At 38.9% G+C, this 26,140-nt stretch overlaps 1 protein-coding gene across 1 annotated transcript in view; it reads left to right on the forward strand.

Annotated features, from left to right (window-relative positions):
* Positions 1-15,399, forward strand: part of Efr (ER GDP-fucose transporter) — a 196,781-nt gene extending 181,382 nt beyond the window's left edge. Inside the window, exon 8 of the mRNA XM_067141049.2 lies at positions 3,476-15,399. Within this exon, the coding sequence (XP_066997150.1) occupies positions 3,476-3,719 (244 nt within the window). The 3' untranslated portion in view covers positions 3,720-15,399. The remainder of the gene's footprint in view (positions 1-3,475) is intronic.
* The last annotated feature ends 10,741 nt before the right edge of the window (positions 15,400-26,140 follow it).

Consider the following 26,140-nt stretch of genomic DNA (forward strand, 5'->3'; position numbering starts at 1 on the left):
GCCTACATATTAGGGTGGCGAGTCCGTAAGCAAGAAAGGTAATAAATATATTTTCGTTCAGGATCTTTATGATCACCGTGAATGCCAGGCAGATGTTTCATTTGGAACATTCAGCACACAGACCTATACATAAGATACAAATTTATTTTTTACTCTCATTTTCATATTAGGCCTATTTATCTACCGAGCGAGTTCGCTACGCGGTTTGGGTCACATGTTAGTTAAATCCTGGATTCAGGATATAGGGGTTTAATCCCAACTGTCGGCATCTCTGTGGCTTATTTTCTAACTTGGTAAATCCTGGGGCTGTACCTTGATTAAGGCCACTTTCCTATCCCAAGTTCGCCGTAAGACCTATTGTGTCGGTGCGACGTTAAACAAATAACAATAAATATAATTAATTTATTCTTTCATTCCTCCTGCACATTACTTGTAGTTTGGTTTGAGTTAGGCCTAATCCCAAAGCCTCAAACATTTCCTTCCGAGATTTATTAAAATTATGATGAGTATAGCCTACAAAGAAGGAAGATACCTGTAATGAAAGTATTAACATGCATGTGTGGTTAAAGCCACACATTTGTTTCACTCTAATTTTCGTGTTATTTATCATTTGAGTCATCGTAATCGTTTCTACATTCTGCCCACATATGGCTTGTATTTTGGTTTAAATTATTTCAAAGTTTCGGATATTATGCTAATGAGGAAAAACTATGAAACTGTTAACGTACCGTAGACTACATGCTTTAAAATTACATTTTTTATCACACTCTCATTTTCGTATTATTTATCTTTCACGTTATCGCACACGCTTCTACCTTCTACGGTACCGGTACATTGCTTATAATCCGTTTTAAACGGACTCTGGAACGTCCGACTTTAAGAACAGAAGAGAATATTCCCGCAAAATGTTATTAGCAGAATATTTGCTATTGGTATGAGTATAAAATACAGCTTGATGTGCATGCAGACGGTACGGAAATCGAATCTCAGTAGTTGAGGTTATGTATGATGACAAACTTGCGCAGCATGAGTACCTACTCATTTTCAAATGATCCACATAGCGGTGCGCTTGAGTACCTACTACATCGAAGGAGAACCTTCTTATTCTTACCAAATGGAGTACATACTACTTGGGCTGAGAATATACTCCTACTAAGTGCCCATACTCATGAGTATATACTTTGAGTAAGAACTCAGGTTTTATTCATACCACCCATTGCCTTTAGTATATTCCCAAAAATCTTATCAATTCCAGCTGCTTTTCTATTTTTGTATTGCTTTGTAAATGTCTTCATTATCATAGTTAAATTTCAGTGCTTTGCCACTATTAGTCAACTCTTCAACCTGGACGTTATCCATATATCCAGCTATCTTTACATATTTCTGACTGAATACTTCTCTGTTCTGTAAATCCTCACATATCTACTCTCTTTGTTCGTTAATGTTTCCTGGAACCTGTTTTGGCCATAAAGTACCTATACATATCTGTTGTTTTTCCCTAAAATTCCTATGACTGCCAGTAATGTTTGCCAAGCATGTTATCCTTAGCTGACTTGTTTGCTAAATTCACTTTCCTAGTAAGTTCATTCAATCTCTCCTTACTTTAACAACCATTCCTGGCTCTCTTTCTAACCTGCACTACCTCCTTAATCTCTTACTTTCACTGTTATTTTGGCTGGGTTTTTCCCATTATGGTATTGGATTTGTTCATATTGCCAGCTACCCAACACAGTGTGTTGCGCGGCAGTAAATAACTTGACTTCCTAAAGGAGCCAATGCCTTCTGTGTATGAATGCCTTTATGTGGGGTGATGGACCCCTCAGTGGAGGAAATGACACTGGAAACCATAAAGCTCTTTTCTTTGGCCCAAGGGCAAAATGAACAGAGGAGGAACATTCACTATTCAGTTCCTAACTGTCGTGGAGGCGGAGGAGGTCACGCCAGATGGACTGGCAGTGAAGGCGCATCTCAACTATATTTTGTGTGCATGCGTGCGTGTGTGTCCGTCCCCTCGGCAAGTTGGGATCCGCCTTAAACAAGTTCACACCAATGGCACTTTTTCATGCTGTCCTCCGTCAGTCTTTGAAGTCCAACAATGATGGGATAAGGATGGTAGGAGCAGGTTATGGATGAAACAGGGAGCTTCTAGTCTGGACCTGCACATTGGCAGCAGATGTGCGTTGGTCGTCTTTCTGAGACCTTTGACTACTCAGGAATTCGGTCCTGCATCTCTGTCTGGGCAGGCTTATTTAGCAGTACTGCTGCTCATCCTGCATGCGGAAGGCCCTAGAAAATGTGGACTAAACATCGGTAGTCACACATTTTGCCTGGATGGTCAGCCACACCCAGCGGATCACCCCCACTTGCAGTCAGAAAACTGATCAAGTAATTACAATTGGTACGTGGAATGTCAGAACATTTCTGGATATAAGTAACAACAGACCTGAAAGATGAACAGCGCTTGTCTCTCTCGATCTCACCAGATTGGACTTTGATGTTGCCCCCTTGAGTGAAACCAGATTGTCTGGTGATGGAAAAGTTGTGGAGTTTGGATCAGTGTATACCATATTTTGGGAGGGAAAGGAGAAAGGTGAGACTCGTGTGCATAAACATTTACATTGACAGTATTGCTGGAAATTACTCGAGAGATTGCAAATTCAGCATACCGATGAATCTGAAATAAAATGTTTGGATGGTATTCTGATACTAGTAGGTGTTTATTAGTATTTTTCAGACCGGCCAAGTTGGCTGTGCGGCTAGGGGCGCGCAGTTGTGAGCTCGCAACTGGATGATAGTGGGTTCGAACCCCACTGTTGGGAGCCCTGAAGATGGTTTTCCATTGTTTCCCATTTTCACACCAGGCAAATGCTGGGGCTGTTCCTTAAGGCCACGGCCGATTCCTTCCCACTCCTAGCCCTTTCCTATCCTATCATCGCCATAAGACCTCTCTGTGTCTCTGTCCTCAGATCTCCTGATGCGTATTAAGCTGTAAAATACTTTATATATTTCTTGTATTGCTGCTTGATTCTGAAAAGAGAATACTTGTAAAGAAGCTCTTTTTTTTTTTTTTTTTTTTTTTGTAACCGAGCTCGATAGCTGCAGTCGCTTAAGCGCGGCCAGTATCCAGTAATCAGGAGATAGTGGGTTCGAGCCCCACTGTCGGCAGCCCTGAAGATGGTTTTCCGTGGTTTCCCATTTTCACACCAGGCAAATGCCGGGGCTGTACCTTAATTAAGGCCACGGCCGCTTCCTTCCAATTCCTAGGCCTTTCCTATCCCATCGTCACCATAAGACATATCTGTGTCAGTGCGACATGAAGTAAATAACAAAAAAAATTTTGTATTAAATAATTTTGTATCTTGTTACATTCTTTATTAGTTTGCTGATACATGTTTCATATTATTCCTTTCTTGTATGCCAATATTGCTTGGTAAGATATTCATTGTGAAAGCTATTGACCTTAACTTTGTTTTAGATATATATGCATTAGCTCTGTGTATGTTTTGACTACAGAGTGCTCATCTCTTACTGTTACTTTGGTTGTAACTCTGAGGAAATTCACCAGTTTGTTATTTTCCATTGTATACTTCAAGAACAAGTTCACTGTTGCTCATTGGATTGGTACAAGCTTGGTATTTGTTGGCACAATTATTTTCACCGAACTCATAGATAAAGCAAGACAGAGTCTAATTGGTCCTCCAAAAGTGAAGGTTCAGTAACCATTTGCATTGTGATAGCTATGAATGTATTCTTTTGAAGTGAAATAAGAGAACTGACAATAAATGTTTTCTTGTAATGTTGATATCATCACAGATTTTGACTTAAGCTCTTAAGTATAACTGAGAAGTGATGTAACAGTGTATTTGTGGAAGAAGGTGTCCTATTTTGTTATATTGCTGTTTGCCCATTATTAGCAGCTGGCCTGCTATTTATAGGATGAGTCTTGGCAGCTTAATTTATTGATTACATGAATGTTATCAATGAGAGATACTTGAGATGTTCAGCCCATCTACAAAGGTTTTAAAGAAATTATGTCTGTCCTTCTTGTTAGTGAGATTTTAAATGTTAAAAAAGTTCAGATTTTTATTTTAGACTTGTAAGACATTGTTGATCAGCTTTGAACATAATTGGGAAATTGCTACATTGATATTCAGGACCTAACATGGAAAAGGGTGAAACTGCCAAAAAACATTTTTGCCAGTAAAAACCAATTATAGAGTTCCCTTGCAAACTTGCGCTTTCAATGTTCTCTAAATTACCTACAACCTTCAAAGTGCAAGTATGCTATATCAAATAAATGTTATATAATTACATAACAATAATTAGCTTTTAAAATTCTCATTTCTTTAATTAAGTGGCTCAGAAATTAGAAAATACAAGAGTTTCAATATACTTGTATCTTTTACAATCACTGGCAACGTTTGTACATATTCTCATCGTTGTGGGATAGCTCGTTCACTTGTAATGTGAGTTTTAAAATAGTATGCATTTCAATGTCTTACAAGAGCACTCTAATAAAAGTAATCTTTTCTCAGTTTCACTTCACTGTGGGATAGATAACTCTCACTGAACCACTCAATATTTTTTGACCCACTTTTTAATAAATAGCTTCAGAAATTAAACAGAACGTGATTTTATTTATTTATTTATTTATTTATTTATTTATTTATTTATTTATTTATTTATTTATTTATTTATTTATTTATTTATTTATTCACGAAGAACAAGATACAGCTACACTGAGCAAATTTCACTTGCACTGTCAACAGACTATTTAACAAACGTATACTTTCATAATAAAATATAACAAACATAACAAAATATAACAAGATCAGGTACACAGCCTACTAATAACAACTGTCCAAATCGAAAACCATGAGAATGTCCATGTTCATAGCCAAGTCGTCGTGGGTCAAGATGACAGTATAATCCCTTCGCATCAACTTATCTTTAAGAGACTATTTACACCCCTCTCGAATATGCTTTCATTTGATGCTATATCAAGCTTTTGTCTCCTATTAATATTTTTAAAGAGTGTTGGGAGGCGGATTAGGAAAGATCGTTGAAGTATTGAGTGCTGAGTGTGGGGAATGTGGAGAAGGTCTTTGGTTCTGGTGGAGCGGGAAGGAAAACGGAGAGAGAAGAGTGAGGCAAGATGTTCCGAGCGGTAATGCCCGTTTAAGATCCCGTGGAGGAAACTCAGGTCAGCTACCTGTCATCTGATGTCAGCGGTGACATATTAATTGCCATTAATACCTGCTGTGTAGACAGATTTCTGAGCTTGGGGTTTCTGTTCCTTACAATTGCAGCAAAGGACACTGTTCTGTCTGACTGCTTAGTATTGGAGGGGGAGGCTGTTGTCCAAATCAGAGAGCAGTAGTTTAGGAGAGGCTGAATGATCACGAGGAAGAAGTGACGAAGAGCAATGGGGTCAGAAATTTCTGTGAAGCGATAGAGAATGCCTAGTAATTTCATAGCCTTGGTTGTATATGTTTCTATATGGGTCTTAAATTGTGATTTTGTATTGAATTTTACACCTAGGTCATGCTGTTGCATAACTATGGTGATGGGCTTGTCGAGTAGGTAATATGATGTCGGTAGAGGAGGTTTACGTAGTGTTATGGTCATGTGGCTGCATTTTTGTGGATTGGGGATAAGTTTCCAAGTACGGCACCAGTTCGAGAGGGCATTTAGTGAGGACTGTAGTAAGCTGCATCTGCTGGATTCCTGATCTCCTTAAATATCTTACAGTCGTCAGCAAAGAGTAGGGTATTCGCTGTTTCGTTGAGTTCGGATGGCAGATCGTCCAGAAACAAAGAAAACAGCAAGGGGCCAAGAGTACTGCCTTGTGAGACACCGGAGGTGACTGGTAACCATGAGGATGAAGTGCCTGATATTACTACTCTCTGCCAACGGTTATGTGTAACAAACATTTATTCAGTCTCAGCATTATCGTGCATAATGAAGACACTGATAAGTTTTCTGTATCATCACATTGACATCCTCAGGAATACCAAGCAGATTTCTGCAGAACATTTTGTGTTCCTCTTTTTCCAGAGATTGTATCATTCTTATGTCCTTCTTTTCATCCCTCATTATCTTCTTTCTGTTTATTTATTTTATAGACCAGAGAACTATTTTTCCTTTCTTAAAAATATGGTGCTCAGTGGGCCCAATGAGTTTGTTGTGAGCAGCTTTCATGTAAAGCATAGAAGATTGTACCGGTCGTCACTAATGAAAGATAGCTTGCTAAACAATTAGTTTCTTAGTGTTGATAAACTTATCACCACAGCTCCCAAAGTCAACAAAGTCCTCTTCCTCCATATTAATGGCAATGAACGAATTTGAAGACCGAGACGATGTGATTAGTCCCATACATCATCTGGAACTAATGTCTTGAAGCCACGTTTCTTTCTTTCCTCAGTGAGACCGAAGTCACTGTTACAGTCCATGAAACTATGACTGAAACTAAGAACTTCAATTCAATTGAATCGAGTCCTTGTTTACCTACAAGGTATATCATAGCCATAATAGTCATTCTATTTTTATTCTGTAAAGCACAGTTATCAGCATAGATCAGTGCCTTTTCCTGTCGAACACGTTCAGAAAGAAAATCTTGGAAAAGCATAATGCTACTTCACTTCCTCCATGTCAACAAATACCCTCATGCCATGTACTCGTGTAAGCAATACTGTTAGTTGCATTATGCAGTGTGACAGCTGCCTCAATTAAAGCATTTGGGAATATGTTAATATCGGTGTGAATAAAATTTGCTGCATGTCCATACTAAGAGAACAAAAGTTGGATGTTGGCTGCTGAGATTCTGATGTTTCTGTCTTCATTAGGGTAAGAGCCTGCACTGCATAAGTTTGAAGTAATTCAAGATAGCTAAAAAAAATTCTCCTTAGTCTTCTGTCTGTCGTCGCTTTCACTGAACTACAGCGTTCATCATATGTCTGACAAATCTTAGTTGTTCTTTTGCCGAAAGAGTTTGGGAAAATAGGGGTTTTTTTTTTTTTTCATAATACCAATACTTAATAGTACTGTTAGTATACTTGTCCTTGAAAGCAGTTAACGATTTATATTCTGGACTTAAGTACCCTAAGAAAATCTTCTTCCTTGAGTAATGACTTACTTCCTGAGGGAAGGAGTTAATATGGGAATGAACCAAGTTCCTGTCATTATCAGAGTAGTTAATCTTATGAGCATTAGGTTCTGCGTTTGTTCCATTTTTATCCGTGTACACTAAACTCCCATATATACTTTCAAATGATTCATCATGTATTTCGCAACATCTTCTTGCAATATGAACCATTTGAATTTGGTTAAAAATATAATTTCCTTGCTGCTCAGAAGTAAGAATATAATACTGCATAAGAAGGCTTTCCTTATACTTCTATAATAGCATCTTACAAGAAAACTTACACTTGCATGTTGAGTCCTGCTGGAAGAGTTTTCTCAAAACATACTTGCCAGATGATGTAACATATGGTTTCCCACACCTGTTTTCTTGACATTCTCAGACCAGTTCTTTTTTTAAAAATGACATTCTAGCATAATGCACAGATACACCGAACAGTATAACAGTGGTTTATTATTAAACATTTACTGATTACGATAAAATATACAGTAACCAGATTGTAATGCACACGGTGGTATGTGAACTAACGACTAAACATGTGGTAGCACACTGACACAGTAGACAGCACAAAGAATTGCCACAAGAGACAATGGCACATTCACCCTTCCCTACCAAATTCAACTGGGCACATTGAACTGTGACTCTACATGTTGAACTTCCTACCAGCTAAAAATAATGACCTCAGGCACATTTACCACCATATGCGGCATGGGTAGTAAATCCCTTTATTCCAAATTTCAATATCCCCCCCCCCCCCCATATTTTGGCACTTTCACCTTTTTCATCATTGGTCCTTAATTGTAATAATAATAAATCTTGATTATTCAAATGTTAAAACTTTTTCTTTTGGGATTGTCATCATATAAGTATTTGTTTACAGTTACTCAGTAAATACAAATTAGTACCAAACTACTAATTGAAAATATTTTTTTAAAATATAAATATTGTAATTTATAATGTTTCTATTTGAATGAACCGTGTTTGAATAATTTCTTCAGTTTTAGTCACATTCTTAGGTACAGAATCATTAAAAATATTTATATAGGAAACAACCTCCGATAATTATTAATGTAATGAATTACCGGTATACTGTATAATTCTCAAAATTGATACTTTTCCCTTTGGTTGAACTGAAAGGAAAGTATGTACCTTACTGGAACTCCTACTCACATTTCCATGGGAAGTGAATTCAAATCTACTCCTCAGTAGCATAATCACAGAAATGTACTAAGCATTGAAGTATGAATGAAATGTGAAGAAACTGTGTATGCTCTCATATTGCTGCTAGGCAAGTTTGTTTACAGTTTGCATTTGGGAGATAGTGTGTTCGAACCCTACTATTGGCAGCTCTGAAGAAGGTTTTCCATGGCTTCCCATTATTTCACCACGAAAATCTGGGGTTGTACCTAAATTTAAGACCACGAACACTTCCTTCCCACTCCTAGCCCTATTCCATCGTCACCATAAGACTTATCTGTGTCGCGTAAGGCAAATTGTTAAAAAATGCTTAAATATATAGAATTAATATCAAGTATTCTTTTCCAGCCAAATATGCCATAATACTGCAATAAAATTGATCTGAGTCAGGAGTTTCAGGGGGGGGGGGGGGGATTGAAAACGTCTACTCTAAGACAATTGCTACATTGTTCAAAAAATGTTTTCCATTCAACAGCTACTTTATATTGAGAATCAAATGAAACTTTCATGTAATGATATCTGGGGAATATAAAGAATGTTCCAATACTTCCGACTCCCACCAATGAAAAAAGAAATGAAAAAATAACACACTTTACAGGAGCTGCTGTGTGGCATGTCTAATTATTGTGATGGATTATAGCATTTCCTGACATTTCTCATGAATGACACTGTAGAAGAAGGTGATGCTCCATCGCCCTGCTTTTGCCTACTGACCTCCTTCCCGGGGCGAGCCTCCCTTTTATAGGTTCTGGAGGCTCGCGTGTACTGTGGAAAGAACATCCCGGGAAGGAGCGCCTGCCGGGTTATCGGCAGAGGCGATCGAGCACCACAAGAGGGTTACCCCCCTCAGTGCTACAAGCTTTATTAGAGATACATACATTGCCAATACAAAGTTAGTGGAATGCAGAACAGCCCCACAACCTGACTGAAGGGTGTATTGGGCCACGGAGCTGTCTGTGTACACAGTGAGATTATTAACTAACAGATGCAGAGAGTCTTGAACGAAGTGCAGGGAGCCCAGGATGGCGGTAGCCGTCTCGGCGACATTGATCTGGACTCTCTTCAAATGCCTGTGCCCAGGCCTGGTGGAAGGCCGGGGCCACCACCGCAATGGACCAAGGCGTAGCATCGGTGTAGATGTCCATGTTGATGCGTCCAGGGAGCATAGCCCGCGGTGTGGTGACGAAGTCGGGGGTGAGCAACCGTCGAACCCAGAAGAATTCGCCTGCAAGGATGTGTTTACTGTGGAAACTAGGCCAACCCATGACCCAACTGAGCCACAAGAAGTACCCAGCCGCCTGCTGGAGCTGATAGGGGTGAAGGTGGGTAGCGCATGCACGAGGGAGAGGGCACGCTGCTAGGTGACGTGTTACATGGTGATTTCCTGAACAGAAATGTTGATTGTTACACTGAGATAGGTGAGGATGGGAGTCGGGTGCAGAACCAACTTGGCATAGTTGATGGTGATTCCAAGGATGTGTGTAAGAAACACATCGATCTGGTGCATCACATCCGACGAGAGATCGGAACTATGAATGAGCCAGTTGTCCAGGTAAGAAATCACCTGGACGCCGAACTCCTGGGTCAGAAGTTCCTGCACAGCTAGGCCCAGCGTTGCATGATGGATGGAGCCAGGCTATGCCCCATCGGCAGGCGGGTCCACCGATACCGGCGCCCCTGGTGGAGGATACCGTAGGGGTGCCGAGTATGGCGAGCAATGGGAATCTGGTAGAAGCCAGAACGCAAGTCAAGCTTGCAAGCAAGATGATGAGGGAGAATTGAAGTTTACGCCTGTGCTGGGCCACGGGGAGAAAAGTGAGGATGATCAATGTAGGGTGTCCAGGCGCTTAGGTCATAGATGACCCGCGCTGCCCCTGAATCTTTAGGAACAAGGAACAGGGGAAAGGCCAATGTACACTCACCCCACTCGATGATCTGGTGCTGTTCTAGGTCGGCAGTGACTTGGTCCATCAGCGGGGACAGTCGCGTGGGACAGAAGATGACAGGAGCGTCCCGAGGGCGAGGCAGGTAGGCGCCCTCATGGTGAAGTCTGGTGACGTGCCGTCCCATGGTATGGAACTTGATGCGGCAGGCTAACTGAAACAAAACAATGCGTAGGTTGATGTCGCCGGTTGTGGTCTGGAGGCCGGTGTGGGTCGCCCGTGACCGGAGGAGGCTCGGGCAGCAGACGTGGTCGGAGCCATGGCCCTGAGAAGTTAGCGAATGCCTCGTCATCGGAGTTATCCACGTCCTCCAGGCCGGTGTCGCTGCTCGGGCGGGAGTCGTTGCCAAGTCCATCTTCGTCATCCAAGATATCCCATGGGGCTGATCTTTCCCTGAGCAGGTCAGGATAGATGGTTGAGCTGATTTGAGGGACATCGGCGATGTCGTCCTCTTCGTCAGGGTTGAAGGACTGCCAGTACTGTGACAGTGTCCCCTCCAAGGTTGGCGTGGGCGCGTAGGCTACCTACTCCCTGGCAGTAGGGAAGTGGGGCCGCTCTATACGGTATGGCTCGGGTCCCCCCTCCGACCAGCTCATAGCTCATACTATACGGTAGAAATTATTTGTAATGATGTGCATTTAAAATATGGGCCTCACGAATGTGGTGAAATACACCAACACACCAAAATGATCATTAGTTTCGTGGGGAAGGGATTGTGTTAAACCATATGGTACCAGCTAAAATGCATAACAATCCATAACAATAATAACCATGCAGAGGCGTAGGCACATTAGAAATGCTGGTGAAATATAGGCCGTGGATGTTTCGACTACGGCAGACTAAGACTGAATTTTTACTCGGTTGTTCTCATCAGTATAAACAGAATCATCTATTTAGGGAAGCCAAACTACCAAACAATAGAGGGAATACAAATACCAAGTTTATATAAAGATAAAATTTGATAAGGAAAAACTTGCATAACAAAAAGAATAGAGGAGGAGACACTTCTGCATAAACAAGACATTTCATAATCACAGACCTTCAGTGGCCAGGATTAGTATATGGGCAGTAAATGGGAATACAAACTTGATTTTATAGCATCGTATGTAATTGAAGATTCCAGCAATCTTTCAAGTGTTGAACAATACAGTTGCAGTAATTGTTGCTCGATTACTCACAACTTAGAGCAAAATGTATGAATTAAATATCGGATGAGTGGTCCAAATTCCCAACCATGGTTCCGTAATAAAATCACCCTGGTACTGCCACAGAACAAAAATCCCCTTCTGGAAGCAGGACAAGACAGAGACATCCCAATGAGAAAACATGACATAAGAGAAGGTGGAGCGGATGGCCCACACAGGACATAAACAAATATTAAGGATGCTGGAAAGTAAAGAAAATAATAAACTTAACTGCTTTTTGGTGTTCATCACAATTCCATCTTGCAAATGGCAGAGAATTGAGGAGCCAGGGAAATACAAAACACATCAACATGAGTAGGAACAGAATTGAATACAACTCTAGGAAAACTTGGCAGATTGCAATGCATACATTTCTTCCATTTACTAACATTCACACAGAGTAAAGGTGTTGTCAAATGAATGGGGAGGAACTCCCTTCATGGCACATTTATTAATTTGGAATGTCTCAGGGATATTCCCGAGAACCCAGTGCAGCACCCTGTAGATCACTCCATATTCAGAACACATCATATACAACCCCTTGCCGTCAACCTCAAAGGCATGATGAAGCCAGCAAGATGATCGTTCCATTCAGTCATAAACCAAACATCCAGATGCAGTGAGAGAAATAATAAAATCACAGGACCCATTCATACAGATGACACACTTTCGAGTCGTAAATGAATCGTACACCATACACTGCGTCAGAGAGCGTGAGCCAAATACATATGTAGGCAAATAAGGCTAATAAAAAAGGACACATGTAAAACGTAAAAAGGGAAAATACTGCTGGCTCGCGAAATATAAATGTCTCGTAAATAATCCAGGCTCAGTTACTTAATACAGCAAAACATAATGATACATTAACCTAGTTGGAAAAATATGAGCTAGATACCGAGACACATTCTACAATTGAAACACCCAAAACGAACAAAATATATCACTACTTACAAAACTGCGCCATATAAGGAAAAATAATATTGCGGCCAATGCGAACTAAATACCTTCAGAATAGTTTGAAATTAGAGAAAACCCACTGGTGGCATAAAAATGCTACATAACAAATTATGGCCTCAATCTTCCTCCCAAGGCCACACACAGATCTCCTAAGAAGATAAAAACATAAACCCCAAGAAAATGTAAAACAGACTATAGACCTGCGAAATGAGATTTCTGCAACCTAATGAGTAAAAGGTGACACACTTAGCGAGTATAGTCTCTTTGCCAACAGAAAATGTATGCAGGTCTCAAACCAATGACATACCTTCATAATTAGAGAAATAGGCGAATAATTTACGAAAAGATATAGCTGAAAGACAGATTGGCTCCACTTTCTTGATGCCATGTGTTTGCCTGTTGCTGGAGTGTTCATATGCACGTGCCCATGTTTCATCTATTACAATATATAAAGCTGCTGAACTAGATGGACTGAGGATTGAACAGATAATGAATTTCAGGCCCAGAACCTTACATTGGCTGTTAGAACTATTGAACTGTTGCAGTACCAATATAAATTTAACGCAGCACATCGAAGATGGTTTTGAAAGTACAGGGTGTAACAATAAGAGACAGTCAAACTTTCAGGTCACATTCCTCATGAGTAAAAGAAGAAAATATGTTACATGGAAACAGGTCCAGAAACACATTATTTCCATTTTCATTTTCTACAACTATGTGTAGTACATTAATAATGGAGAACACAGAGGAACAGAACATACCTGCATGCCACGTGAAACTCCTATCTTACATGAAATGTTCAAAATGCCCTCTGTTAACATTGGTACATGCACCAACCCATCATTGCATTGATCCATGTCATTGCTAACAGAGGGCATTTTGAACATTTCACATAAAAAGGAGTTTCATGTAATATGCTGGTAAATTCTGTTCCTGTGTATTTCCTATTATTGATGTACTACATAGAGTTGTAGAAAACGAGTTCTAACATGGGAATAAAGCATTTCCGGACCCGTGTCCGTATAACATATTTTCTTCTTCTCTGTATAAGGAATGTGTCGTGAAAGTTCGGCTGTACCGTATTGTTACAACCTGTATAATGATAACTGGAGTAGCATTTGTCGATTTATCTGCATCTGATGATACTGTAGAACATAGATTGCTCTTGCAGCAGATTTTTGCTGCTTGTTTTAGTTGCTCTAGAAGCAACTCTTCAAACGAGACCCTTTGCTTGCTTGATGTTGGGAAAGCAATATCATTTGAATCAGATGTTGATGGCAGAGCTGGGGGAGTTTCTTCATTAAATACTGATAATGGCAGAACTGGGAGAATTTCTTCACAAGACTCTTCTGATACCGGGCAAGTTGGCCGTGCGGTCAGGGGCACACGGCTGTGAGCTTGTATCCGGGAGATAGTGGGTTCGAATCCCACTGTTGGCAGCCCTGAAGATGGTTTTTTTGTGGTTTCCGATTTTCACACCAGGCAAATGCTGGGGCTGTACCTTAATGAAGGCCATGGCTGCTTCCCTCCAACTCCTAGGCCTTTCGTATCCCATTGCTGCCATAAGACCTGTCTGTGTCGGTGCGACGTAAAAGAATAGCAAAAAGACTTTTTATTACAAATTATTTTACAAACATTTCTAACCTAAAATCAGGAGGTTGTACTTGTGCACAGTTACACATAATAACAAAAGAAAGAAAAAAGTCACCAAGGCCCAGGATTGAATCATAGTCCTCTAATCGTACTTGTCTCATACTGCATGTCTGTGAAAGTGATAGATTTTAAGCAAATATTGTAAATAATTCCTGTCTATAGGAAGTCCAGGGTTCTTACACTTGAAAGGCTCAAGTTTCCCATCAACACTTCATACATCTGAAAATGAAAAGTGTTCCAATCACATATTTGGAAAATAAATTTAGAGCGGTCATCTAAATGTAGGCTATTTCTCATTTTTTTCTGTATTTACCCCTTTAAATACATAGACAACTACTTACAATCTGTGTTTTAAAGTAATTTTAAATTAATACTGTTCTCAAGTCAATCTGATGATTCATCCCACTCTTGGATATATCACTGGGTAGTTAGCTTAGAAATAATTTTCCATTTTTTGTTTCCTGCTTTAATTCTTTTTTTTTTCTTTTTCTTTTTTTTTTTTAAGTACCTACTCTACTTTCCATAAATGATCGTGTTCTTGCTCTCAAGCAAGGAGTGAAATTTTCCTCTATGCCATTTCATTTTAATATTTCTTGCTTATCAGAAATGATTATTTTGTCATAGATAAACTTCTCCCAAATTATTATGAACTACTTATTGAATGTAGGCTGTTTCTCATGTTTTTTCTGTGATGTGTCAGAAATCTAAATTTGACTTTCAAATGGATAAATATCAAATGTGTAATACCTGTATGTCAGAAACATTAATGGGTTATATTATTAAAACTTTGATTTAATTATTACTGGCAATGATTTTTGATGTAGCACACTGTGTGTGGAATTCGAAATAATAGATACACAGGTTGAAACTGAAATTGTTCTCGCAGTCTTTTTACAAAATATTCTGCTACGTTCACTCTATTATCTACAGAATGACTATTGACATTTGTTTTACAATTGACAATGATGATTTAGTTGTGAACAGGACTTGTCTACCTTGACATATATAAAAGATAGTACTAGAAAATAAAGTGGTTAGTCGACTCTCAAGTCAGGTTCAGAATGTAACATAAGATAGTGTTATCTGTTTATCTTTAAAAGATGAACTGTCTTTATCAAATGTTTTTGTTGAGTTTTGCATTTCAATTAGTGAAAACTTTAGTTTTTAGATCTCCTACGGGTTTTGCATTTACTAAATACAGAAAATGCATTTTTCATAATTTCCTCTAGAAAAATTGTACATAATTGAGGATGCCTCCTAGTCGTGTATTGATGTAGATATGCAAGAGGAAATAAATCCTTTGTATTTCACTAAATAGATTCAACCACTGTGCATTGTTCTTATTCAGAAGGAAAGTAGTAAACCTTCAGTCATACACCCATGTATCCTCTGTGTTCCAGGATCTGAGCCTATATTCCCAGTTTAATTTCAGTTACAGTACTTTTCCTTTAATGTTTGTGCTGTTAGGAAGAACAGAAAAGGTAAGTGCAAAAATGGAGATTTTGAAATTCATGAAAAATAATTTAGATATCCATAATTTGTAATGTGAATGTTCTGGTCAAGAAAGCAGAGCAATATATCTTTGGATGCCGTCTCACCCACCAGGTTACACTCCAATATATGCAGCTACCCAAAATAATTTAATAGATCAGCTGAAAAACATACTAGTAGCAGCTTTCTCAAGCTCCTTTCAAAGCTTCCTGAAATGATGGCAAGAGTGTATTGATTTCAGAGGGGACTATTTTGAAGGGAAATAGGGCCATCAGTTGAGAATTTAATTACATACAGTATCAGTCCAGGGTCTTTTATGATAAAGTTTATATATGAATATTTCTCTCTTTGTCACTGAAATTACCCTTTAATTAAAGTTGTGAAAACTCAATGAATCCATTTACAGAGCTCAAAAATGTTTTGCATATTACGATTTTATGCAGTATATGTCATGGTGCATAAAACATTTAGGCCAATGTCTTAAACATAAAGTGACCCAGATCAGAATAAAGGCCATTGGTGTATAGGCAGCACACGTGTGACTGCAGTAAACATGGCAAGAGTACCCATTTCTGCTGCTGACCGCATTTGAATTGTGACATTGCTGCAGGAAGGATGATAAGTGGATGTTGCCGCTCACGTTTGAGCAAGTCAGAGTAATGTCTCCAAGAGTTTGGAAAGAGTTTGGGGGAGATGAATGGTTGCTGATCAACAACAGATCAGATGGCCATGCAAAAAGCAACTTGCAGGGAGGATCCTTATTTGTTGCTTCACATCTATCTGCTATGGTTGCATAATAAGATTAGATCAGATAGTGTAATTTCAGCAGAGTTACCAAATAAACGGATAGGTCCAACATTACATGATATTGTGTCAAAGTACATGATTCATGGCATATGTGGTGCTTTAAACACACATGTATGAAAGCTTTAGCAACAAAAGGTATCCAAAATATTTCCGAAGCTTTACATCTACTGGTGACAATGGGTATTCCAAATACCCTAGGTAGTCACCTAACGATGGCAGAGAAACTGCAACTCTCAGGAACAAAGAAGTAGATAACTGATAGGTAGTACCTTATAATCTGTTTCTCCTTAAAATATTTGACACATACATCAGCGTTCAATTATGCAGTTTCATCAAATCCATTAAATATGTGTGTACTGTAAGTATATAAATAAAGGCTGCCACAGGCTACTTCCATCATTCAATCTACTAATGAGGTGCAAGAGTATCAGTCTGGAAGATATATTTGCTGCTCCGAGGCAGTGGCATATTTTATTGTTCAGTGTACATGAAGGAGCACCTACAATCACTTTCCTTGCAGTCCATTTAGGAAATAGGAAATGCATCTATTTCACTAAAATGCCTGTGATATTGCCAATAATCCTTGCAATACAACACTAACAGGATTTTTTAAATTATATACAGGAGACTGTTTTGCAGGCTCTTGTTTATGACAGAGTTCCAAGTTGTTATACTTGGAATCTAACTAACAGGAAATTTCACTGGAAGAATCAAGGTGTGCCAAGTGAGGGCTAAAATGACATTAAAAGAATAGATGCGCTTGGCTGAGTGTATGTAGTCCATCCCAATAAAAGTTAATGTTTCCATATAAGGATATATGGTGGTTAAAGGTCTTACTTCTATTCAATATTTAAGTACTGTGGAAGGAATAACTTACGACACATTTCAAGCAGCATGCAGAGACAAGGGACTGTCTCACAGGGAAAGCACATTATCAGAAGCTGCACTATATAGGTCGGCAAGATCACTTCGATATTTGTTTTACAACATTATCATATTTTGCCAAGTTCCTGATATTTGATCTTTGAAATAATCACCAGGAAAGCATGTCAGAAGATATACTGAACTGAAAATAGATAGGTTAATGCTAATGCTAGCTCTATGACCATCAAAATGTGCTCGATGAACGGCTGACTCAAGCAAACACGGTAGTAGAATAACTTGCAAGCAAATTTATCAAAGAGTTTAGATTTCCTCTCCCAGGTAACAATACGTTATAGCCAAATAATAATATGTACTTCAGGGATATGCCATATGATCGTTCGTGGCTCCTGCAGACCATTGCTCAAGAACATCACCGTCTGAACCCTGATCAGTGAAAAGCTTACGGCATCATAATATCTAGCATAACAAAGAAGGAAGGCAAGATATTTTTCCTACATTACCGTAGGGGCACAGGCATAACATTTTTTATTCATTTATTGCTTGCCAAAGTGAGGTCTGGTGGTAATATTGCTCTTGCCATTGCATCATCTGGAATTGCAGCCATTCTGTTGGGAGAAGAATGGCACATGTAACATTCAAACTTCCTCTGAAAATTAGCAGTAATGATGCAAGCAAATGTAATATTTCAAAACAAATACTGCAAATTTAATCCGAAATTATTTATTAGTAGCATGGGTTAAGGCTACGTACAATGTTGTATAAAATTTTGGATGAAGCTCTAGACAGGACCATACGTGATCTAGGGAATATAAACACATCTATGGGTAGCTGCACAGTTTTGTTTGCCAGAGATTTTTGTCATATCTTAGCAGCTGTTATTCAAGCTGACAAAATGAATGCTACTTTATGAAGATCTTGCATCTAATAGGATATATTAAAATTGGCACTCAAAACTAACCCAAGAGTACTCTTATCTTCAGAAGATCTTAAGTCTTATTGCAAATACAGTAGAAGTCCGTTATAGCGAGAATTCATAAGAGTGAAAATTTACTCGCTATAGCGGATTGTCGTTATATCCGATTTTTGTATAAACGTCGGAAAACCCTTCATGCACATAAAAATCGATATGAAACGGCAATCATTTTGTTCAAAACTTGTGTTTCCGCAGATGATATCCACACTACGGCTTACCTGTGTGTTATTTTTCGTAATCCGATACTACGTGAAAGTGTATGTTTAATTTCATTCTGAAAAAAATATAGTACCGTATTTCTCCGAATCCAAGATGAACCCCACTTTTCTCTTCAAAAAATGTAAATCAGGCTCAGAAAGAAGTTTGTAAAATCATATGAATGCCTTGTTGTACATTAGGCCTACGCATTTTAGACTATTTTTAGACGCCGTACATTGACTTTCGTCACGCCGTATTTCTTTTTTTTTCCTTGTGGCTGCACAATTATTCTTTATTTTTACGGGTTTAAGGACCATTAACTTAACATTGGCATCATAATACCGAAAAGAGCTCGTTGAAAATTTTCCGGCAATACCTATTCCATGCGTCTCTACAATACAACGATCCATCAAGAAATTATTCTTGCTGTCTATAAAACTGTTACTTTTACGCAGCGTCAGATATAACCGGCTACCGCTACACGCACGTCTCGCTTGTCGGGTTCGGCCAAATTCAGCGGCTAGCGATGTATAGGCCTAATCGCGAACGTTGAAAGTCAACGAACGAGTTTATTGTGTCACGGTATGGCCCTTCCGCCCTTGCGTTTTTCGTGCACATGCCTCACAATTTCATCTTCGACTTCTTTAAACCGTCCTTCCTGCGGACCACTGAATGCATTTTTTGTACAGTAACGCATTTTTTTAGCTCGTTGTCTTCACGCTAACGCCAAATACTGGCTTTAGTTAGGCCTATGCCGTATGTTCTTGCGCCTGCACAATTATTTTACATTTTCGAGTGTTTAATAAACATCAACTTATAATTGGCATCATAATATCGACTAGAACCCGTTGAAAATTTGCCGGCAATACCTTTTCCACGTATCTTTACAATACGACTATCCATCACGAAAAATATTCCTGCTGTCTATAAACCTTAATTTTACTAAGCGTCAAGTACAATAGACGCGTTGTGACTCTGCCACTGGGTAGCCATGGCTTTTCTAAGAATTCGAAGGGTCGCATGGTTGATGCCATTCTGCAGATTTGAGAAACACACAGGCACTGCGGCTAGCGATGTGTAGTAAAGAGGCGGTCGTTTATTGTCAACGAGTTCTGTGCGCGTGTGAAAAGAAGCAGCGTGGTTACCGCGGTAGTTGCCATGGGTATCAATTAACTTACTGTTAGGCCGCGAATGCAACAACCCTTGAGTTTTCGCATAGATTCTGAGAAAAAAAAGTCATGGATTCGGAAAAATACGGTATCACTCCAGAGATTTCTGTGGCAAACACCTCAGCTTTCTTCTTCAAACAGCGTCACCTAACCTAACCGTACATGTAGCCTATCATGAAAACATATTTGAAACCCATGTAGAGAAATAACTTCCACGCGAAAAATTTACATGTAAATAGCCGTAACAAGATGCGAGAAGATATGAAATATCCTCTGAAATCAGTGATGTACTCTTTCATATCTTGAGGTGTATCACATTCTTAATTTCCGTATATTACATTAAAATGAAGATATCGTTTACTTCAGTCTTTATTTTTAACGAGTTAACAACTGCTATCGGCCACGTTATTTACGCATTTATTACGAAAACGTGTTATCCTCTTTCATTTCGAATTTTCCTTAGAGAACAGCAGTCGATGGGTGTTACTAATCAACTCCAACATCACCTTTGAATGTCAACGAGAGAGATCGCAAATGCACAAAGTGAGAAAACTATACCGTACCGAAGATGATCGATCGCATTTTGTTGCAAACGTTTCAGTTTCCTTATTCGAACAGCGTCACGTATCCTAATTTAACCGTACTATACGTATGATGAAAACACACTTCAAGCGCCAGTAGAGAAACTATAACTTTCTCGCTATAAATTTTCATAATAGCCTTTCCGTAAATTAACGAGACGAGACAAAATATAAACTAACCTCTGAAATCAATTAAGCACTCTGTGTCATATCTCGAGGTTTATCCCATTCTTACTTAATTGCAGTATTTAGCCTCAAAAGTTTTTTTTTTTTTTTTTTTTTGCTAGTTGCTTTACGTCGCACCGACACAGATAGGTCTTATGGCGACGATGGGACAGGAAAGGCTAGGAGTGGGAAGGAAGCGGCCGTAGCCTTAATTAAGGTACAGCCCCAGCATTTGCCTGGCGTGAAAATGGGAAACCACGGAAAACCATTTTCAGGGCTGCCGACAGTGGGGTTCGAACCTACTATCTCCCGAATACTGGATACTGGCCTCACTTAAGCGACTGCAGCTATCGAGCTCGGTAGCCTCAAAAGTAAGCGGTAGTTTAGTCGGCCTTAATTTTTTAACAAGTTAACAACCTTTATCGGACACGTTATTTACGCATTTATTACGAAAATATGTTCTCTTTCATTTCGAATTTTCTTTACGGAACAGCTGTCGGAGGTATTACTAATCGACTCCGACATCGCCTTCGAATGTAGACGAGATAAATCGCTAGTGCACATAGCGAGGAAACGATGCCGAAGGTAATCTATCGCATGCAATATCATCGCTGAGGTGCATAAATGTTGGTAACGGAGAAAATCGCGCGCGCTTAATCGCTCGTAATAACGGATGCGCCAGTGATAGGGTTCTCGCTGTAACCGAAGGACGATACACAGTTTAATATAGGAATTTTGAAGGGACAGAAAAAAAGTCGTCGCTATAACGGAGTTCTCGTTATATGCCGTACTCGCTATAGCGGACTTCTACTGTATGTTTATTAAAGTTGAAAATGGAGAATTATCAAAGACTGAAAGGAAAATGACCCTTAATCATGATTTGTGTGTTTTAGTAAGCAACATTCAAGAATTTATTGATAGCATTTATCCTAAAATCCATGACCTATCTAACAAGTCTCTTTCACAGTTCTAAGAAAGTGCAATATTATTGCCGACAAATGAACACATTGGGAAAGTTAATGACTTGGTGTTCCCCTTATTACGCTGTAGACACAGTAGTCGAAAGTGAAGTAGCTATTAATTACCCTACAGAATTTCTATATTCTTTACATCCTTCTGGCATGCCAACACACTAACTGATTTTGAAAGTGAGGGTGCCTATTAAACTTTCATGCCCTGCATCCACTAAAGTGGGACGTGATTGGTAATGAAGACTTTGAAAAACTGGTTTGATTTTAACTGGCTGTGGTGCAGAAGAAACTGTTTTTAACTTCAAGAATCTCAATGATTCCTTCAGATTTGCATTTCGATTTCAAACAAGTCCAATTCCTGGTAAGAGTTTGCTTTGGCACGACAATAAACACACTTAGGTCCGGTTTCATCAACGAAGGTCAATATTTCAACTCATTCTTACGAGTCGTGCATTTCACCAAGCTATTTTGGCAGAGGGTTAATTAACACCATATTAACCCTTGCCGGAAACAGCTGCTGTACCAATCAAGGAGGCAGTGACTAAAAATCAGAGATTATGAACACACTTCTTGCATGGTTCTTTTGTTCATTTCTTGCGTGATATTTCGTTTTCTGCCTCAGTTCCGTCTTAGATATTATTCTTTCGTGATCGTGACAGAACTGATTGCAGTGGTCGAAAAATGGAAGATGTTCAGAAGAGAAATAGGGGTACGAATTTTTCTGCTTTAGAAAAAGCACTACTTATTGAATTAGCCACCAAGTACCAAACTATTATAGAATGCAAGAAGACTGACGGTGGAAAATTAAAAGAAAAGGAGAACACATGAAAAAAAAATAACAGGAGAATTTAATAGCAATGCCAACGTTACAGCCCATCTAAAACTACGTAACGAATTTTGAGATTAGAATCACTGATTACTTTACAACTGACAGAAAATAACCCTAGTTGTCTTCGACCATTATATGAAACAACCATGTGGTATAAAACCATAATGCAATCCCCTTTAGTACTGGAGAGAGAGAGAGCCCTGTTTCGGTCAGTTGTGTATTCTAACCTCTCGTGAATTTCATTGACAACTTTATTGATGACAGTTTTTGACAGTCTATACCTCTTCAGAAATTGTTTCTCAGATAGATTTTGAAAGTCATTCCTTCTTATTATAGGTCAATTTCTGTTAGGAACACCATTTAACAAATCTAAATGAAGCAACTCTGCATCAAACGCGTGATTTACAGCGGCCATTTTGCTTTCAACCTCGAATTAACAGTTTAACCCAGGTGAAAGGAGGGGTTAACTTAACTCCGACCTTAACCTAGAGTTAAAATTGACCCTCCTTGATGAAACAGAATGAACAGTCAAAGTCAGAGTTAAAACTGTAACTCGGTGTTTAGGTTTAACCCATGTTGATGAAACCGGTCCCTAGTGTGGCTAGAGTTCATCTCAGTGGAGAGTGTCTTTCTCATGGACAGCTTTACATGGCCCTTTTGCATGTTACATCAAAGCAAAATCAATTCATGTTGACTACAGGAGAAAAAATTACTAGTGTGTTGTCTACGAGGAAATCTTTTGAGTGCTTGGTTGAAAGTAGCCTATTGCCTTAAATTCATAACTGCCCCCATGCAAAGCTGTTTTAAACTATATAACTAGTAGATAAAAACACAATTATAAGTTTTTATTTATTGCTAGTTGCTTTACGTCGCACCGACACAGATAGGTCTTATGGCGACGATGGGATAGGAAAGGCCTAGGAGTTGGAAGGAAGCGGCCGTGGCCTTAATTAAGGTACAGCCCCAGCATTTGCCTGGTGTGAAAATGGGAAACCACGGAAAACCATCTTCAGGGCTGCCGATAGTGGGGTTCGAACCTACTATCTCCCGGATGCAAGCTCACAGCCGCGCGCCTCTACGCGCACGGCCAACTCGCCCGGTCACAATTATAAGTAGGGTCCGGATTCACATGCACTAAACTCCAAAAATATGCATGCACATATGCACTAAAAATAAAACAAAATACTCATACCAGCGCATTATTTAATTTTAATGCAGGGTTAAATTGATAAACATGTTTCATTCTTTGCAAAATGGTATGTGGCAGTAGGTTACTAACAGTTTTTCAATGTTTTCAGGAGTCAAAGACTTTCTGTTGTTGGACAGAATTAATTTATACGCTAAAAATGAAGTTCTGCGTCGACGGACGTAATTGGGGAATATTTGTACACTTGATTTTTTTAAATCGCATATTACACACTTGTCACACACTTGACAGTGCAGTACATCACCGTGACTTGTATAGTCACTTTTGCATGATATCCACTGTTTAATTAAAAAATACCTAGAGCTCTTATCTTTAGGTACTTTTACAGTTTAATGTGGTAAAATACTGCAACAGGCGAAGCAAGTCAACTTGTTTAAGCAAACCTTGGGAGGCTACTGAAAGGAATGTCAGAAAGAAGGAAATAGCTGTTGTGAAAAGTATCATTATCCGTCCACCTGCTTGTATTGCAACACTGAAAGCACTTTCCTTGATCAGGGAAGGCTTCTCGTGTTGCCAAGGGATGTACAATATATAGAATTCATTAGATTTTTCTTTTCGTTCATAAATCTTATATAATAGATCACACATAATAGAAAAATATATCTGTATATGCACTAACATTCAAAATATGCATTGTTAAAAATTCCGGGCCCTAGTTATAAGACTAAAAGCATAATTTAAAAGTCACTAAAAATATAATTAATGTGCAGTCAAATAAAAGTTAAAACATAACTAGAATAAAGTTTTACTGTTAAAAACAATAACATAGACCACTATCACTCAAAAAAATGGATGAAGAGCTACTGGCTGCTTGTCATCTCATACAATGAGGGATATCGGGTTTGGAAGTTGTAGACTACAGGACAGATTAGCCAGGTGTCTGCACGCCTCAAGGTTCTGTCAGATGGATGCTGCAAGTACTCACCAGGATGGGGAAGGAATTCTCTCTTCAGTAAGTCAGAGTGCGTCACTATTCCATGACCAATCCACAGATGGCACAATACCATTTGTCGTGATGATGTGTAAGTAAGCTGGTCAAAACACGTCGCCCTTTGAGCATGTTCCCTGAGTAATGTTTTATGTTTAGACTATTACAGTATCTCGGCAGGTAGTACAGTTATTGTTTTAAAGCACATTGTAACTTGTTTCAAGTAATTTGATTGAATACAACGGGCTGGATATTATAAAACTGCAATTAATATTTCCACAGCACGTGATGTAAAAAGCGAAAACATCACCATCTGCTCCCAGTCTGACATCATATATAATGACTAGCAATTACCCGCGGCTTCGCTCGTGTGGATTTCGTAATTTGATCAGAATAATCGTTTCTCGGCATTGTACTAAGAGACTATCTGAAAATTCCAAAGTATAAAAACTCACCCAAAAACTGAGTTTCATTTGCCCCAGAAATTCTTTGTAAACCATGTTTGTGGTATTACCTTTTGAGGCTATGACGACCATGCAACATAGAACTGTACATGTGAGAAACAGTCTTCTCTCAAGTCGAAAAAATAAATACACCCCCCTATTCACACATCTGGGAAAATACACTTAGATGGGGGTAGGAGAAGGATTGATCAAGGGGTTGAATTCTTTTTACGGGGATACTTATGTATATCTCAAAAACTGTATATGTTACAGATGTGGTAATAGGTATTTGGAATCTCCTTTAAAAATATAGAAACGTATTTATTTATTGACTTGAGAGAAGACTGTTTCTCTCAAAAAAAAAAACATGTTTCCTTATTTTTAAAGGAGATTCCAAATATCAATTTTCACGTCTGTAACATTTTCAGTTTTTAAGATATGAGAATCCTCATAAAAAGTAATTCAACTATTTTTCACATCTTTTCACCTCCTGTTACGTGCCCTCTCCGAAAACAAATGGTACAGGTTCCTATATTTTTAAAGGACTTTCCAAATACCAAGTTTCTTGTCTCTAGCATGTTAAGTTTTTGACATATAATGTAAAATGTAATGGCTTATGGCTTTTAGTGCCGGGAGATCCCAGGACGCGTTCGGCTCGCCAGGTGCAGGTCTTTTGATTTGGCTCCCATGCCAGGGAAATTAACCAATGATGGTTAGAATTACCGACCCTGCCGGGAATCGAACCCGGGACCCCTGTGACCAAAGGATAGCACACTCACCATTTAGCCATGGAGCCGGACAACATTTTTAATTTTTTGAGATATAAGTGTCATCACACAAAGAATTCAACTCATTTTTCAATTCATCACCCCCTTAAGTGAATTTTTCATAGACAAAAGTACACTTTCTCTTTACTTTGAAAGAACATTTCAAATATAAATGTTCATGCCTCTAACATTTTCAGTTTTTGAGATATAAGTATATTCATAAAAAGAATTTAACTCCTTTTTCACCCCAGCCCGTTAAGTTGATTCCCCCCTCCCCCTAAAAAAATGTGTGTTACTTTATTTTTTAAGGTGATTCCAAGTAAAAATGTTCACGTATGCAACCTTCAGTTTTTTGAGATATAAGTTTCTCCATAAAAAGATTTAAATGTTTTCACTTCCTTTCACCCTCCCCTCCTTAGTGAATTTTCCGAAAACCAAAAAATTTGTTTCTTTGTTTATAAAGGAGCTTCCAAATGCCGATTATCATGACTGTAACATCTTCAGTTTTGAGATATATGTATCCTCATAAAAAGGAATTAAACTCCTTTTTCCCCACCCCCACCCCCACCCCCAAGTTGATGTCCCCCTGATCAGAAATGTGCGTTTCTTTATTTTTAAATGAGATTCCAAATACTAATTTTCATGTCTGAA

This window comes from Anabrus simplex, chromosome 2, assembly GCF_040414725.1.
Source record: "Anabrus simplex isolate iqAnaSimp1 chromosome 2, ASM4041472v1, whole genome shotgun sequence".
NCBI lineage: Eukaryota > Metazoa > Arthropoda > Insecta > Orthoptera > Tettigoniidae > Anabrus > Anabrus simplex.